The sequence below is a fragment of the Benincasa hispida genome, chromosome 4 (assembly GCF_009727055.1).
Source record: "Benincasa hispida cultivar B227 chromosome 4, ASM972705v1, whole genome shotgun sequence".
Classification (NCBI taxonomy): Eukaryota; Viridiplantae; Streptophyta; class Magnoliopsida; order Cucurbitales; family Cucurbitaceae; genus Benincasa; species Benincasa hispida.
In genome coordinates this window covers 27,338,401-27,358,243 of record NC_052352.1, presented here as the reverse complement: position 1 = coordinate 27,358,243, position 19,843 = coordinate 27,338,401, and the positions used below count along the sequence as shown (strand labels likewise).

Genomic DNA, 19,843 nt, shown 5'->3' with positions numbered 1-19,843 from the left:
TTTTTCATGACTTCCCAGTAGCACCGTTGTTCTTCAATGGACTTCATCCTAGATAGAATCATAGAGGAAAAAGAAACACAGGTTAACTAGTCGATTAATGAGTAATGCTGAGCACTTGCTTCTTATATATGTTACATTTGTATATAATACACGGACATGGCCACATTGCCCGATGGAAGTCTCTTTCTAAGAAATGATACGCTAAGATGTGTTGTTCATATCAAAAGATGCCGTTTCCAACAGAATTTGTATTCAACAAGGATCTCTACACTTCATATAATTCAAGAGATATCAGAGGTTCAAAAGGATAGTTCTGCACCGTCACTGTAGTTTGGGAAAGTAACACACTTGAAAACCTTACACTTTGAACATAGAACATATCCAACCTGCAATAATTGAAGTGCCTTATTAGGTATATGCAAACAAATTAACAATAAAGTGCAAAGATATCTTTATGCTTCCCCGGCATGTTGGGCATCTCCACACTTTTAGTGATAGAGCCCAACACTGGCTCCCGGGAATGGATGAACAAAATGCTAAAAACATCACAGTACTCCCGTTGGTTGTTTACCACGTTTTATTTGGTGAATAATGATTTGATAAGGGGAAACAAAACCTAGATTGACTGATGAGTCCTCTCTGTGTGGTCATAACTAATAACAGTGGATTACTCTTGTAGATGAGTGGTATGCTATTTCACAGCAGAACTTAAATTAGAGAGAACTTTTAAGGACCAGCTTACCACGCTTCTTCTACTCTCAACATTTAGTTAACTCCATTGCTACACATATTTAGGGTGAGAGAGGTAGCTATAGAGATTTTAAGAAACTGAGTATCAGCAAAACCTACTAGAATGTCTATTAACAGTACAATTGATTAATTCCTAATGGGACTGAATAGAATACTAGTGGCTAAAATATCAGGAATAACACGAAGCTTGAAAGCAGTAATAGCAGGAGCCAGGAGGGGAGCACAATAAAACATGAGAGACAAAGGTAGCTAATAGCTGTGAGAAAAAAAAAACATAGAATTCGAAAGGGAAAAAGAAATGTTGACCAGAAACAAAAACGACTCAGACCAGATACAAAAACGACTCAAGAACTTCAGTGATTATATTAACATAATGCTTCACTTTTGAGTTCAGAAAATTTTTTACAAGAGTCTATGTATAATGTATCTCGTCCTTCATTCATAGGAAGCAGAAGCACAAATTATGAAACTAAAGGCCAATCAAGGCCTAACAACCACAGAAATCCTCGTTTAAATGAGAGTTTCAGAAAAGATAATCAACAAATCGACAACATTCATTCATTCATTCATTCATTCATTCTAGCACAAATACCTCTCGTTACTGCAACAGCATAGCGTTAAACAACCATATTCAACATACTAATAAAGATAGAAACTAGCAGTCCACTTACAGCTCGGCAAGATGGACAGCGTCGATAGATACGATTGTTCTCAGCCTTCACATTAGTCTTCTGCCCTTCACAGAAATCACACACTATCCATCCTTTACCATTACAAGGTTCGCAAGCAATTGTTGAATCAACCTTCAATGAAATCGAAAAACCCGTAAGAAAAAGTTTAAGAAGCTACAGTTGAAGCCAAACAGGAGTTTTCATTGAGAGCATAGAAGTTGTATGTACTTGTACCTGGACCTGCTGGATTGAGGAGCAACGCACAGAATTGAAGGAAGATCGAGAGGAAGAGAATTGAGATGGAGAAATTCGGACGAGGTTGATCTGCGTAAGAGTCACAGCGATCGTCGCCATTGGAACGAGGATGGAGCTAAACTAACAACAGAATTCTACTCGTTCTTCGTTGCGGTCATTCTGTGGATACGACGAAAGCACGTCATCTCCGTGCCAACGGAAGCCAAAAATTATAAATTAATTTTAATTACGTTATGAAAATTTAGAATCGGATATGAAAAATATAATATAATAATTTTTTTATATAATAATAATAATAAATAAATAAAAACTCAAATTATAAAATAAAATAACTAATACATAAAATAACCAAAATCATGAAATTGGATAATATGAAAATTGATGGAAGTGGAATTCTCATCATTGTAATTGTATTCTTAAGATCCACCAAATGCTACTATAGGCAAAATGGCAAATAGAATGTAGACTTAACATGAATAGTGATACATGGTCTTTGGGACAATAAACAATGGGCATCTATTTTCTATTATAATATTCATAATACTCTCCCTTAGATGTCCATATATATATATATATATGAAATATGTCTCGTTAAAACATTAATAGGAAAAACCCAATGGGAAAACCCTAGTGAAGGAAAAAGAGTATAGTTCATATAATACATATTCTTAAAACAAATATAATATATTTACTCCCCTCATGAAAACATTACTTAAAATCTCTGAGTCGTTGCATTCCAATATTGTACACCAATGTTTCAAAAGTTGCGGTTGGTAATATCTTTATAAATAAGTCTGCCAAGTTATCCTTCGAACAAATTTGTTGTATAGTGATGTTGTCATTTTCTTCAAGATCACGAGTGTAGAAAAGCTTCGGTGAAATATGCTTTGTTCTATCTCCTTTAATATATCCTCCTTTGATTTGGATTTTGCAAGTTATTTTGTCTTCGTATAATATTGTTGGAAGGTTTTTATTAGAAGACAAGTCACATGTTTCACGAATGTGTTGAGTCATTTATCTTAGCCATACACATTCTCGACTAGCCTCGTGAATTGCAAAAATTTCAACATGATTTGAGGAAGTGGCCGTTATAGTGTGTTTCACTGATCGCCATGATATAACAGTTCCTCCACATGTGAACAGATAACATGTTTGAAATCTAGCTTTATGTGGATTAGATAAATATCCAGAATCTACATAACAAACTGGATCAGAATTTGATTTATTTGGATAAAACAAACTCATATCGATTGTTCATTACAGATAATGGAGTATATGCTTAATTCCGTTTCAATGTCTTTTTGTTGGAGAAGAACTATATCTAGCTAATAAATTTACTGAAAATGCAATAACTGATATTGTATTATTAGCAAGATACATAAGTGCACCAATTGCACTAATACATGGTACTTCAGGACCAAGAAGTTTTTCATTATGTTCTCGAGGTCGAAATATACCTTTCTTTATATCCAATGAACAGACTTCCATTGAAATATTTAATGGATGTGTTTTGTAAAATCTTTTTACAACTTTTCCTGTATAAGTTGACTAATGAATAAATATTCCATCTGCTAAATGTTCAATTTGCAAACCAAGGCAAAATTTTATTTTTTCGAGATCTTTCATCTCAAATTCTTTCTTAAGATATTCTATTGCCTTTGAAATCTCTTCGGGAGTTCAAATTATATTCCAGTCATCAATATTTACAGTAATAATAGCAAATCATGATTGTGATTTCTTTATAAAAACATACATACATATTGGATTATTTTGATATCCTTCTTTCAATAAATATCTACTCAGACGATTGTACCACATCCCTCCTGATTGTTTCAATCCATATAGTGATCTATGTAACTTTATTGAATGTCATTCTTGTGAATTTGATGTATATGTTTCAGGTACCTTAAATTCTTTTGAGATTCTCATATAAATATCATTATCAAGAGATCCATATAAATATGTTGTGACTACATCTATAAGATGTATATCCAGACTTTTATACATAATCAAGCCAATTAAATATCTTAATATAATTGCATCCACCACTAGAGAATACGTCTCCTCAAAATCAATACCAGGTCTTTGTGAAAAACCTTGTGCAACTAGTCTTGCGTTATATCTTTTGACCTCATTATTTTCATTTCTTTTCCTCACAAATACCCATTTGTATCCCACAGGTATAACATCTTCTGGTGTTCGAACTACAGATCCAAAAAACCGACGTTTTGAAAGTGAGTTTAATTCTACCTCGATTGCTTCCTTCCACTGAAGCCAATCTTTTCTATGTCGACAATCTTCAACAAATTTTAGTTCAGGATTCTCATTTTCAGATATAATATCAAGAGCAACGTTATACGCAAAAACATTGTCAATAATTATATTAGTTAGATTCCATCTTTTTTCTGTCATAACATAGTTTATTGAAATTTCATTATTATCTTTAGGTATTTCACCTTCCTCATTAGTCATATCAAAGATTTCTTTATGGGTATTTACATTCTTAACCAAGTCTTTTTCACTATTAATTATTTTTCGTTTCCGAGGATTTTTTATCTTTGAAACCCACTGGTCTACCATGCTTTTGGCGTGTTCCAGACTCATTAGTGACAACTTGTTGTGTTGGAATATCAATTTTATGGAACATTTGCAGCTGGTATATGTTTACTTTCTTTGCATCTGTAAATTGATTTGCTATATTTTGCAAATGAATTATTTTTTGAACTTAAAGTTCACATTGATCTGTACGGGGATCTAAAAGAGACAATAACGATGCATTTTATGCAATTTATTTTTTCAACTTCTTAATTCCTCCCCCCTAATGTTGGAAAATTTGTCTCATTAAAATGACAATCAGCAAATTGTGCATTCAATACATCACCCGTCAGAGGCTCAAGATATTTAATAATTGATGAGGAATCATATCCAACATATATTCCTGACCTCCTTTGAGGATCCATCTTAGTGTGTTGTGGTAGAGCAATTGGAACATATATGTACATCCAAAAATTCTCAGATGCAAAATATTTGGCTCATGACCATAAGCTAATTGTAATGGCGAGTACTTATAATAAGCTACTGGCCTAATGCGTATAAGTGACGCTGCCAGCAAAATAGCATGTCCCTATACAGATGAAGGAAGTTTAGCTCTCATAAGTAATGGTCTTGCAATTAATTGCAAACTTTTTATAAATGATTCTGCTAAACCATTTTGTGTATAAACATGAGCTACAAGATGTTCAACACTTATCCCAATTGACATACAATAATTATCGAAAGCTTAGGATGTAAATTCACCAGCATTATCAAGACGAATGGTCTTAACTGTATAATGAGGAAATTATGCTCTTAGCTTAATTATTTGAGCAAGTAATCTTGCAAATACAAGATTTCGACTTGAAAATAAGCATACATGTGACCATATGCTGGATGCATCTATTAATACCATAAAATATCTAAATGGTCCACTTGGTGGGTTAATGGGTCCACATATATCACCATGAATTCGTTCTAAAAATGCCAGTGATTTAGTTCCCACTTTAGATTGTGATGGTCTAATTATCAATTTTTCTTGAGAGCAAGCATCACATGATAATTCAATAGATTGAAAAATCTTCTGGTCCTTCAACGATTGTCCATTTGAATTTTCAATAATTCTCTTTATCATTATAGATTCTGGAAGACCCAATCGATCATACCAAATTGTAAATATGTCTGGATTCATGAACTTCAGGTTCATTGTTGCATATGTTTCAATTACTCGTATATTAGTATAATACAATCCAAAAGATAAAGCAAACAACTTTTCTAATATACGTTTTTCATTTGAGACAGTGGATATGATATATAGATATTTCACATTATTCTTACTGTCAGTCTCAATATGATAACCATTACAACGTATATCTGTAAAACTTAGAAGACTTCTCTTTGATTGACTAGATAACAATGCATTGTCAATTGTAAATTTTGTTCCTTTAGGCAAAATCATATTTGCTTTTCTAAAACCTTCTATCAAGTTTGCCGAACCTGATATTGTATTTACTAATTTGGAAAAGTATTTATTATTTATAAGTATTGTATGTGTAGTTGCACTGTCTACCAGACATAGATCTTCTTTGCTAATTTTTTAAACACCTGACATATGAAAATGATCCATGTTTCTTCATTAAAAGAAAATAATTACAATAAGAAAAATAACACTTAAAATATACAAAAGTTACTAAAAAAAATGAAGAAATATAAAAGAAAACAACAACATTAAGTCTAGATATTCTCAAAGTCAGAAGAAACACTTGATGTGCCACCAATTGTGCTAATCTTCTCTTTAGGAGATTCAAAGAAGTCTACCACATCCAAATTTGTTATATGGGATAGGTCAAATATGTCATTATCCTAGTATGCAAAATTTGCTTCCACATTTTTCTCTTTTTCTTAACGGGAGGCTTGATAGAGATCAACTAAGTGTTTTGATGTACGATTGGTGCGTGACCAATACCCAGTCATTCCACATTGGAAGCATTTATTTTCAACACTCTTTGAACTTTTATCTTGTGGAGTTTTTCCTTTGTGATCATCATTTTGGGTGATTCTTTTGAAATTCAAATGGTTAGAATGACCACCACGAAAATAATAATTATTTCTTCCTTTGCCACAGTCACGACCTTGACTGCGACCAAGACCTCGACCACGATCATTATTAAAATTCACAGCAATCACTTTAGGGAATGGTGTTGTTCCGGTTGGTCGAGATTCATGATTCTTCATCAATAACTCGTTATTTTGTTCGGCCACGAGAAAACATGAAATTAATTCAGAATATTGTTTAAAATCTTTCTCTCGATATTGCTGCTGCAGGGGCATATTCGAGACATGAAATGTAGAAAATGTCTTCTCTAACATATTAACATCAGTAATTTTCTTTCCGCATAACAACAATTTCGAACTGATTTTAAATAGTGCGGAGTTGTAATCACTTACTGATTTGAAATCTTGTAGCCTCAAGTGCATCCACTCATAACGAGCTTTAGGAACAATAGCTATTTTTTATGATCATACCTCTCTTTTAAATTTTTTCACAAGATACGGGGATCTTTTATTGTAAGATACTTCATTTTCAATCCCTCGTGGATAAGATGGCGAAGGAAAATCATAGTTTTTGTTTTGTTCTGACTGGATGTCATGTTTCCTTCTTTAATAGTCTTCCCAAGATTCATAGCATCCAGGTAGATTTTGACATCAAGTACCCATGATAAATAATTATTGTTGTTAATATCAAGGGCGGCAAATTCTAATTTTGTGAGATTCGTCATGACAACACTATCATAAAATACTATACTTATGTTAGAAATTTAATAGATATTGAATATGCAAAATAACATTAAATTTATTAATTATAACGAAGAGGGAAAAACTGACATACCTTTAGGACCTCCTTTAGCAGGAAAAACGACAGGAGCTCGTGCTGATAACGTGTTATGAAAATTGAGGAGCACAACGGGAATACGGATATGAAAAATATAATATAATAATATTAAATAAATAAAAACCAAAATTATAAAATAAAATAACTAAAACATAAAATAATCAAAATCATGAAATTGGATAATATGGAAATTGGTGGAAGTGGAATTCTTACCAATGTACATGTGTTCTTAAGATCCGCCAAATGCCATTATTTATAGGCAAAATGACAAGTAGGATGTGGATTTACATGGACACCAAGCATGAATAACTACATGACACATGGACAACATGAATGATGACACATGACCTTTGGGACACTAAGCAATGGACATCTATTTTCTATTATGATATTCATAATAAATCACTCATTGTTGTAATTTATGCGTTTGTTATTTCAAAATTTTATATACTTAAAATTTAGGTTAAAAATATCATTATAGTCCAAAACTTTTAAGTTGGTTCTATTATGAATATTATAATAATAAATAGATATCCATTACTTAGTGTCTCAAAAATCATGTGTCACCTTTTATGTTGTTCATATGTCTTGTAATTATTCATGTTGGGTGTCCATGTAAGTCCACATCCTATTTGTCACTTTGCCTATAAATAGTGGCATTTGGTGGATCTTAAAATTACACACATTGGGCAAGTTCCATATAAATTGGAGAAAGTGGAGAAACTTGATAATTTTTTCATTTTTTATTTTCTTATTTTGTTTTATTTTATTTATTTATATATTATATTATAATTATTTAATATTTATTTATTTATATATTATATTATATTTTATTATCATCCGCGTTCCCATTGTGCTCCTCAAAGTCACAACACATTATCAGCACGAGCTCCCGTCATTTTCCCCACTAAAGGTAGGTCCTAAAGGTATGTCGGTTTTTCCCTCTTCGTTATAATTATTAAATTTAATGTTATTTTGTATATTCAATATCTATTAAATTCCTAACATAAGTACAATATTTTATAATAGTGTTGACATAACAATCTCACAAAATTAGAATTTTCCGTCTTTGATATGAACGAAAATAATTATTTGTTATGGACACTTGATGCCGAAATCCACCTAGATGCTATGAACCTTGGGGAGACTATTAAAGAAGGAAATATGACATCCAGTCAGGATAAAGCAAAAGCTATGATTTTCCTTCGCCATCATATCCACGAGGGATTGAAAATGGAGTATCTTACAATAAAAGATCCCCGTATCTTGTAGAAAAATTTAAAAGAAAGGTATGATCATAAAAAAACAGTTATTCTTCCTAAAGCTCGTTATGAGTGGATGCACTTGAGGCTACAAGATTTCAAATTAGTAAGTGATTACAACTCCGCACTATTTAAAATCAGTTCAAAATTGTTATTATGCGGAGAGAAAATTACTGATGTCGATATGTTAGAGAAGACATTTTACATTTCATGTCTCGAATATGCTCCTGCAGTAACAATATTGAGATAATGGTTTTAAACAGTATTCTGAATTAATTTCATGTCTTCTCTGAAGGAACTCGTTTTACAGAGAACCTATGAGCAAAAGTAGATCGTCCAAATCCCATTTCGATTAAAAACAAACGTTTATAGTAAATAGACAGATTATGCATTCTTAACTAAAATTATAGCATGCTTTTGAACAATAAATAGAGTTCAAGTGATTAGACCTTTGAAGAACTCTTCTTCACGTTAATCCCTCGAACAATCACGATCTCCTCATACAGTCACGAACTCTCTAAACAGCAAGAAAACTCAAACCAAAAGTGAAGGACACTACCATTTGGTGACCTTGGTATTCTCGGGGTGAGAACCCAGGAGTGGTGAGCTCTGGCTATTTTGGTTAGGAGGGAGTTTTGGAGTTTGGAGGAGGAAGATGATTGAAGGAAGAACACACTCTATTGCATAGAGAACCTCTCAATCGTTTAGAAAAAGCTCTATCGTATAGGCTCTAAGTAAATCGTGTAATCTTGACTCAAGTCGTGTAACACTGATTATGGAGAATATAAAATCATATTTTATTTACCCCAATAGCCACGAAACCACTTAACTTCCTACTAAGGTGGTTAGAGAGAAAAGGGGGATAATTATCAAATAATTAATAATATAAATAAATATGATAACCAACTTATCATATTATATTTATAACCTATAGTTTTAATATTGCATCATATACAATATATAAGCTATAGTTCTTTTTCTCTATTTTATGGCATTTAATATAAATCATATTTATATTAAATTTAACAACTATGAATCTCATTCATAGATAATATATTTGAATCATATTCAAATATTTATTCCTCTAATTAAACTATAATGTATCAAATACATTATGTCAGTTATATCATATATATAATTAAATTCCCTGTTATTAATTTGAATATTTCAAATTAACCCAAAAACTGATTCTCAACTAAATCCTTTGAGCTACCAAGGGGACTTTATGGGCCTGTAACTTGAAGCTCCAACGGTACGTGAATAATTAATTAAACTCTTTAATAACATTATCCACTATCCGTTAATTGTCGAGCACTTCACTAAGGCCGACAGCTGCACTCTTCGCACTACAGATATATTTCTGTGTCCATTGGATATAACCAATTAACAGTACGGTGACCCTTCACAAATTGCTCGTAAATACAGTTAGGCCAAATTACTGTTTTTCCCCTGTAGTTACATCTAACTTCTTAAGTACCACTGATTCCTCTAATGAACAATAAATCATAGTCCCACTATGACTAAACCCCTCTCTGGCCAAGAGAGGGTGTGGCGCCACATTGTTCACGACCCGGAATCAACCCTTAAAGGAGCAATTTATCTACTTACTCCTGCTTCGGGGAATGAGTGAATTCCATCTTATGTAGGTGAGTTCCCAGCTCCCCAATAAAACGAATCCCCAAAAATGGTAGGCTTGTTGAGTCGGCGATTTGGCCGCTCTCACCCATACAAATTAAAGGACCGCCCACATAGACAGGAGTTCATAACTCACTCGGGATTAAGGTCATGTTACCTATAGTCATCCTAGTGAAATAAAAGTCTCTATTATGAACGGTGTTATATAATAAGACTAAGCATTTCTGGTCTTATACAAACCCCTTTGTATAGAATATCCCCGCTCGCATGTCTAATACATGAATGATCAGGATCAGATCATTTATAGCACTTTATAACATTTGTAACACCTACAAAGCGGGTCATACTCGTAGTGTCACCAGGATAAGGTATCCAGCTTTATCCATATACTACAGACCATTTAGGTTGTCACTTAAACATGATCCACCTATATGTCTCCACATACATGTTTAAGTTACAATGATAACCTTTGATGTTAGTTTATTGGTTTGTAGTTAATGCAACTAATATATCATATATTTTATAGAAAAAGTGAATAAAATATCAAATATATTAATCACATATATGTTTGTTCATACAAGGTTTACAAACTATAGGACCCTATGAGATTTAGGGCATCAACCCTAACATTCTCGTGGTTGAACAAAATAACGAGTTATTGATGAAAAATCATGAATCTCGACCAACAGGAGACACCATTTCCTAAAGTGAATGCTATGAATTTTAATAATAATTGTGGTCGAGGTCATGATTGCGGTTGAGGTCGTGAATGTAGTAGAGGAAGAAATAATTATTATTTTCGTTGTGGTCATTTTAATCATTCAAATTTCAAAAGAACCACACAAAATGATAATCATAAAGGAAAAGCTCCATAAGATAAGAGTTCAAAAAATGTTGAAAATAAATGCTTCCGATGCAGAATGACTGGGCATTGGTCACGTATCTGTCGTACGTCAAAACACTTAATTGACCTCTGTCAAAGGAAAAAGGGAAAATTTGGAAGCAAATTTTGCATACTAGGATAATGATATATTTGACCAATCTCATATGACAAATTTGGATGTCGTAGACTTCTTTGAATCTCCTGAAGCGAAGATTGGCGTGGTAGATGGAAAATCAAGTGTTTCTTTTGATTTTGAGAATATCTTGACTTAATGTTATTGTTTTCTTTTATCTATCTTCATTTTTTTTAGTAACTTTTGTATGTTTTAAGTATTGTTTTTCTTATTGTAATTTTTTTTAATGAAGAAACATGGATCATTTTCATATGTTGGATGTTTAAAAAATGAACAAAGAAGATCTATGTCTGGCAGACAATGCAACTACACATACAATACTTATAAGTAAAAAATATTTTTCCAAACTGACAATTTTGGAAGCGAAAGTCAATACGATATCAGGTTCTGCAAACCTGATCGAAGGTTTTGAAAAAACAAATATTATTTTTCCTAGAGGAACAAAATTTACAATTGATAATGCATTATTCTCTAGTCAATCAAAGAGAAATCTTCTAAGTTTTAAAGATATATGTTGCAGTGGTTATCATATTGAGGTTGATAGTAAGAATAATATGGAATATCTATATATCATATCCATTATCTCAAATTAAAAATGTATAATGGAAGAGTTGGTTGCTTTATCTTCTGAATTATATTATACTCATATACGAGTAATTGAAACATATGCAACAATGAACCTGAAGTTCATGAATCCAGACATATTTACAATTTGGCATGACCGATTGGGTCATCCAGGATCTATAATGATGAGGAGAATTATTGAGAATTCAAAGGGACATCCATTGAAGTACCCGAAGATTTTTCAATCTAATGAATTATCATGTGATGCTTGCTCTCAAGGAAAATTGATAATTAGACCATCACCAGCTAAAGTGGAGACTGAATCACCTGCATTTTTAGAAGGAACTCATGGTGATATATGTTGACCTATTAACCCACCAAGTGGACTATTTAGATATTTTATGGTATTAATATATGCATCCTGATCCAGTAGATGGTCACATGTGTGTTTATTATCAAGTCCAAATCTGGAATTTGCAAGATTACTTGCTCAAATAATTAAGCTAAGAGCACAATTTACTGATTATACAATTAAAACCATTCGTCTTGATAATGCTGGTGAATTTACATCCCAAGCTTTTGATAATTATTGTATGTCAATTAGGATAAGTGTTGAACATCCTGTAGCTTATGTTCATACACAAAATGGTTTAGCAGAATCATTTATAAAATGTTTCCAATTAATTGCAAGAACATTACTTATAAGAATTAAACTTCATTCATCTGTATAAGGACATGCTATTTTGCATGCAGCGTTACTTGTATGTATTAGGCCAGTAGCTAATCATAAGTATTCGTCTTTACAATTAGGTTATGATCATGAGCCAAATATTTTCCATCTGAAAATTTTTGGGTGTGCAACATATGTTCCAATTCCTCCACCACAACGTACTAAAATGGGTCCTTAAAGGAGGTTAGGCTATGTTGGATATGATTCCCTACCAATTATTAAATATCTTGAACCCCTGATGGGTGATGTATTTACTTCACGATTTGTTGATTGTCATTTTAATGAGACAAATTTTCCAACATTAGGGGGAGGAATTAAGAAGTTGGAAAAAGAAGTTACATGGAATGCATCATTATTGTCTCATTTATATCCCCGTACAGATTAATGTGAACTTAAAATTAAGAAAATTATTCATTTGCAGAATATAGCAAATCAATTACCAGATGCATTTATAGATGCAAAGAAAGTAACTAAGTCACATATACCAACTGCAAATTTTACATCAAAAATTGATATCTTAATACAACAAGTTGTCGTTAATGAGTCTGGAATACGCCAGAAGCATGGTAGACCAATGGGTTCCAAAGATGAAAATCCTCGAAGACGGAAAATAATTAATAGTGAAAAAGACTTGGTTGAGGATGTAACTACCCATAAAGAAATCCTCGACATGATTAGTGAGGAAGGTGAAATACCTGAAGATAATAATGAGATTTCAATAAACTATGTCATGTCAGGAAAAAGATGGAATCGAACTAATGTAATTATTAACAATATTTTTACATATAATGTTGCTCTTGATATTATATCTCAAAATGAGGATCCTAAACCAAAATCTGTTGAAGAATGTCGACATAGAAAAGATTGGCTTCAGTGGAAAGAAGCAATCGAGGTAGAATTAAACTCACTTTCAAAACGTCATGTTTTTGGACCAGTAGTCCAAACACCAGAAGGTGTTAAACCTGTGGGATACAAATGGGTATTTGTGAAGAAAAGAATTGAAAATAATGAGGTCACAAGATATAAAGCAAGACTAGTTGCATAAGGTTTTTCACAAAGACCTGGTATTGATTTTGAAGAGACGTATTCTCCGGTGGTGGATACAATTACATTAAGATATTTAATTGGCTTGACTGTATATAAAAGTATGGATACACATCTTATGGATGTAGTCACAACATATTTATATGGATCTCTTGATAATGATAATTATTTGAGGGTCCCAGAAGGATTTAAGGTACTTGAAACATATACATCAAATTCCCGAAAATTGTATTCAAGAAAGTTACAGAGATCACTATATGGATTGAAACAATCAGAACGGATGTGGTATAATCATCTAAGTGGATATTTATTGAAAAAAGAATATCAAAATAATCCAATATGTTCATGTGTTTTTATAAAGAAATCACAATCAGGATTTGCTATTATAACTGTATATGTCGATGACTTGAATGTAATTTAAACTCCTGAAGAGCTTTCAAAGACAATAGAATATCTTAAGAAAGAATTTGAGATGAAAGATCTCGAAAAAACAAAATTTTGTCTTGGTTTGTAAATTGAGCATTTAGTAGATGAAATATTTATTTATCAGTCAACTTATATAGGAAAAACTTTGAAAAGATTTTATATGGACAAAGCACATCCATTAAGTATTCCAATTGAAGTCCATTCATTGGATATAAAGAAAGATATATTTCGACCTCGAGAAGATAATGTAGAACTTATTGGTTCTGAAGTATCATATCTTAGTGTTATTGGTACACTTATGTATCTTGCTAATAATACATGACCAAATATTGTCTTCTTCTCCTACAAGAAGACATTGGAATGAAATTAAGCATATACTCTGTTATCTCTGAGGAACAATCGATATGATTTTTTTTATTCAAATAAACCAAATTTTGATCTAGTTGATTATGCAGATTCTGGATATTTACCTGATCCACACAAAGCTAGATCTCAAACAAGTTATCTGTTCACATGTAGAAGAACTGCCATATCATGGCGATCGGTGAAACAAACTTAACGGCCGCTTTCTTAAATCATGTTGAAATTCTTGCAATTTACGAGGCTAGTCGAGAATGTGTATGGCTAAGGACAATAACTCAGTACATTTGTGAAACGTGTGGCTTGTCTTCTAATAAAAATCCTTCAACAATATTATATAAGGACAATACAGCTTGCATAACCGAAATCAAAGGATGATATATTAAAGGAGATAGAACAAAACATATTTCATCGATGCTTTTCTATACTCATGATCTTGAAGAAAATGGTGACAACACTGTACAACAAATTTGCTCGAAGGATAATCTAGCAGACTTATTTACAAAGGTGTTACCAACCGCAACTTTTGAAAAATGGTGCACAACATTGGAATGCGGCGACTCAGAGATCTTAAGTGATGTTTTCATGAGGGGGAGTAAATATGTATTCTTTTAAGAGTATATATTATATGAAATATGTACTATTTTTCCTTCACTAGGGTTTTTTTCCATTGGGTTTTTCGTAGTAAGGTTTTAACGAGGCATATTTCATATATATGTGGGCATTTAAGAGGGAGTATTATGAATATTATAATAATAAATAGATGTCCATTGCTTAGTGTCCCAAAAGCCATGTGTCATCCTTTATGTTGTTCACGTGCTTTGTAATTATTCATGCTTGGTGTCCAAGTCCACATCCTACTTGTCACTTTGCCTATAAATAATGACATTTGGTGGATCTTACAATTACACATACATTTTTTAAATTACATACAAATTGGAAAAAGTGGAGAAATTTGATAATTTTCTCATTTCTTATTTTGTTTTATTTCATTTATTTATATATTATGTTTTATTTATTTAATATTATATTATATTTTATTACCATCCATGTTCCCGTTGTGCCCCTCAAATTCACAATAGGTTCAATTTTAGATGGTACTTTTTAATATATTTTTTTTTTTCTGAACATGAATTCATCAACTGAAAGCCAACTAAACAACACGCAACAAAGTAACAACTAAAGTAAACCTCTTTCGAAATAAAAGAATCTGGATGGCCATGATTCCAAATGGGTGTAGAGGAAGCCAAATAAGTAAATTTATGGACTACTTTATTCTCCTCTCTATGGATTTTACAAAAAAAATATATATATATATTTACAGAAGAAGCAATGCTAAAAACCGCTTTAACCAAAAAAAAAAAAAAAAAAGGTCTACAAGGTTCAATAGTCTCACAACCTCCAAAGAATTAAACCCCACTTCTACCAAAGGATTTGGTCATGCTACTCATGATCCAACTCCTTTAAGCCTCCCACAATTGCCTTATTTTGGCATTTTCACACTCCAGCCGTAGTAGATAAGTTTACAACCGCCCAAAATAGGTCAGCGAAGTCTCTCAAAGATCCAGTTCAAACCTCCACTCCCAAGAGAATTCGACCAAGCCACATCCACATTAAGCTTCCAACAACTGAGCAGCCCAACTGCTCTTGGGAGAAGAGACCGCGATAGTGAGAGATTAAGAAGATTCATATGAGGATCTAACATAAAAAGGGAAAGAATACTCCACACAAAAGATGGCGTACTTGATTGAACCTAATTGTATTCCTCTAATTCCCAAAACACCAAAGCATTGCAAAAACTTTTCCCAAGCTCGAGTAGACCATATTTCACTGCCACACAAAAACAAAATAATTCCTACAAGACTTGCATTTTCCATATGCATCCTACAAAAAGAGGACAAGAGATTAGTATCAATTCGTTATAAGCCCATGTATTTTAAAAACATATTTCCATATAATATTTTTGCATGAAAATAATTATTAATATTCCAATAAAAATTAACTGATTTATTAAAACCATATATACTAAAATTGGAAATTCAAAAGGGCACTTTAACCTAAATTTATTTCTAGTAATTATGGAAAAATACTTTTCAATTTTTTATTTTAATCGTACTAGAAGGAAGTAGATTGTGACCTCACTAGTACAAAAAATGTTGTGGTGACACATAAATGTCGACACGTCAGGCAAAGGCAAAGGACCGAGAGAAGTGTCATGATGAAAATGAGGAGGATGGTGCATCATCCAACATAACAAGATAAGTGGACAATCAGATTGAGCAATGAGCAATAAGACAAGTATTAGAGCCATCGTAGTGTCAGTGACAAGCTCAATAGGGACAAAATGGGGCCTGGTTTCATCATGACTTTTGATGAACGACTTTGGAGTTAGATGCATATTGATGAAATATGCAAGCATGTCGAATTTCGTTTCAATCAGAGTTCAGATGAGCACTCTACATTACTAAGTGACGTTTTGCCACATTCCATGTGTAAGAGTGTCAAAAGTGATTTTGCTTAAAATGTACAAGAGGGGAATGCATGGTGTCAGCTCTCCACCACCTCTAGGCCTCATGGCCTAAGTGAGCTACCTGTGGAACATGCGTGTATCATGGTGTTGACAAGCATTGCAAGTCATAAGAGTCTTGAGCGTCTGCCATCGAGAATGGATCTCAGAGACTATTGGGATGTATGTCCTAAAACTTGCAATTTGTAATATTAAACATATTCTATTTTTGCAATAAAGATGTTATTGAGGTTTAATCAATAAACTGTTATTGAATATATAAATTGCACTTGTAAAGACTAAATCCAATAAATTAAGATCAACGGCTATTACATGAATACTTGGACTTTATGTGGAGACCAGGATAACATCAAAGTCGGTCATACTCGTTGTGTCACCAGGATAAGGTACCTAGCCTTATCCATCTACTACAGACCATTTAGGTTATCACTTAAATATGATTCACCCGTATGTCTCTACATACATGTTTAAGCTACAAGAATAACCTTGGATGTTAGTTTATTGGTTTATGGTTAATGCAACTAAATATCAAATATTTTATTAAATGGACAATGAGTTTGAATAAAATATCATATATTTTATTAAATACACAATGAGTTTGTTCAATAATGTTTACAAACTATAGGACCCTACGAGATTTAGGGCATCAACCCCAACAATCTCCTATTTGACCTAAAGCTAGTGGGGTTTACAATATAGTCAAAATAAAAAGTACACAAATAATAAACTAGGGCATAACACGTGCCTAGTACAAATCTCCCACTTGCCATAGTCTAGATGGGGCCTGTCCGATAGACTCATACGGGCTTATGCTCCAAAGCTATCTGCATAACAATCACATCTCCTCGATGCACAATCTCTCGAATGAGATGATACTTTTGCTCTATATGCTTCCTGCGCTTATGATTCTTAGGCTTTCGAGAATTAGCCGCAACACCACTATTATCACAATAAAGTGTGATGGGCTTTGACATGTCTGGAACAACTTCTAGATCAGTCAAGAATTTCCTGAGCCAAATAGCTTCCTTAGTAGCTTAACAAACCACTACATACTCAGCCTCCATGGTGGAGTCAGCAATGCACCCTTGCTTGGTGCTTCTCCATACTACTACCCCTCCATTAAGAGTGAACACTGACCTTGATGTGGATTTCCTAGAATCCCTACAGTCTGAAAAATCAGAGTCTGTGTATCCTATAAGGATCAAATCCTTATAACCATACACGAGCATGTAGTCCCTCGTTCTTCGTAGATATTTGAGGATGTTTTTAACGACGGTCTAGTGATCTAATCTTTAGATTAGATCGATATCTACTATCTATCCCTACTGCATAGCAGATGTCAGGACTAGTACATAACATTGAATACATCAAGTTGCCCACAATAGATGCATAGGGGATTCGTCTCATATTCTTAACCTCTTGAGGTGTCTTAGGACACTGTTCATTAGACAATGTAACTCCGTGTCTAAAAGGCAATAAGCCCTTGTTGAAGTTCTGCATCAAATATTTGACAGGCATCTATTCAATATAGGATGCTTGAAACAGAGCTAGCATTTTGTTCTTTTGATCTCTAAAGATCTGAATACCCAGAACAAACCGAGCCACTTCTACATCTTTCATTTGGAATTGGGTTGATAGCCAGTTCTTAACTTTAGTCAGTAAACCTACATTATTTCCAATGAGCAGGATATCATCTACATATAACACTAGAAAAACTATTGAATTGTTGATGATCTTCTTGTATACACAAGGATATAAACGTTTTAATCAAAGCCATAATATTTGATCGCAATATCAAACCATATGTTCCAAGATCGAGAAGCTTGCTTCAGTGAACCTAGACAATCTGACTACTGAGTTTAGTCTAAGTCATCTTTTTAAGTCCGCTTATAAACAACTTTTGTCTGTGAAATATGAACAAGTTCAAGTAGTCACATTTAAACATTTTAATGGACTGTCCTTAACTTGTATGCATGCATCAAATCTATCTAATTGACCTTTCCAGGTAGGGGTGTTACGTTTTCGTCAACTTAAATACCCCAGCCTAGACAGAACCCGCCTTAGACAAAAGGTCCCTTATAAATAGATTTGCTACACTTTAACCTTTTATTAGTCAATTTAATCCTATTAAACTGATTAAAAGATTAAAGCCTAATGGTTGCTAATCATATTAAAACCATGAGCTTAGGTCTATGTTATCCAATTTTAAACATTTTAAAACCATGAATTAAACCTAAGTGTGCATGCATGTTTTTATTATTGTTTTTAGTTCTAATTTCTCTTTAACCATTAAAAAGAAACAACTAAAACACATTGAGCATAACTAGGTGTTTATAACACTTATAAAGAAACCTATGTGTCATGCTTCATGCAATATCCGATCATTACTATACATAACTTTTATATATAAGTGTAATAACCAAGCAAATATACTTTCCATACACCTTTATACTATAACAATTATAATACAAAGATGATGCATGTCAATACTTTTTATGCATGCATAAATATAACTCTTATATTATATGATGCATGAGCATGCTCTTACATAATTAAATCATGCTTATCTAAATTATAACATTTACAATAAAGAGATGATGCATGAACAATGCATAACCGAAGGTGGGATTTACGTTATGTTCATACCATATGACATATAAATAACCATACATCTCATGTAATAAACCAAGGATTAATGGACCGGGATGAACCTTAAAAAAAAGGAGTGAAATAACTCTATCTATTACATTTTCCATTGAGCAAACCGATTCACAGGCTAACCGGGTCTTGAACCGCCAAGAGAAATTCCATCGTTTAGTAAACGCCGCAGGTAAACGATCGATCAACGCACACTAGACATAGCGCAAAAGCTAAACGATCACTTAGACGACAACGAGGCTGCGAAGCCTGATTGTCTAGGTGATCGCTTAACACGGCGAAAGGTAAACGATTTACCGTGCGTTACTTCGCGATCGTTTAGTTAGTTACTAAGCGATGAAGCTTGCTGAGCTAAACGATCGGCTAGTGCGCGCGTGCGTTAAATGACACCTGAGCATCCGATACTTTGTGATCGCTTACCTCATCGTCTACATGACCCGATCAACCCTCGATCATATTCTTCCTTGAAGAACAGCAGTCCTTGCTTCGAACTTCTTCACGAACGACTTAAGGCTCAAAC

At 33.1% G+C, this 19,843-nt stretch overlaps 1 protein-coding gene across 1 annotated transcript; it reads right to left on the bottom strand.

Moving 5' to 3' along the window:
• Positions 1–65: 65 nt before the first annotated feature.
• LOC120076171 lies at positions 66–1,861 on the bottom strand. The gene is made up of 3 exons (XM_039029940.1): positions 1,656–1,861; positions 1,422–1,553; positions 66–386 (listed from the first exon to the last, which is right to left on the bottom strand). The coding sequence occupies exons 1-3, from the start codon at positions 1,773–1,775 to the stop codon at positions 300–302; spliced, it is 339 nt and encodes a 112-aa protein (XP_038885868.1). The 5' UTR covers positions 1,776–1,861; the 3' UTR covers positions 66–299.
• Positions 1,862–19,843: the final 17,982 nt, after the last annotated feature.

Bases quoted from the DNA above. Each gene is read 5' to 3' on its own strand.
- LOC120076171 (XM_039029940.1), bottom strand. From the start codon at position 1,775: ATGGCGACGATCGCTGTGACTCTTACGCAGATCAACCTCGTCCGAATT. The intron at 1,554-1,655 runs GTACAAGTACAT...ATTTCATTGAAG, and splicing joins CCTCAATCCAGCAGGTCCAG to GTTGATTCAACAATTGCTTG. The intron at 387-1,421 runs GTAAGTGGACTG...CAATTATTGCAG, and splicing joins GCTGTCCATCTTGCCGAGCT to GTTGGATATGTTCTATGTTC.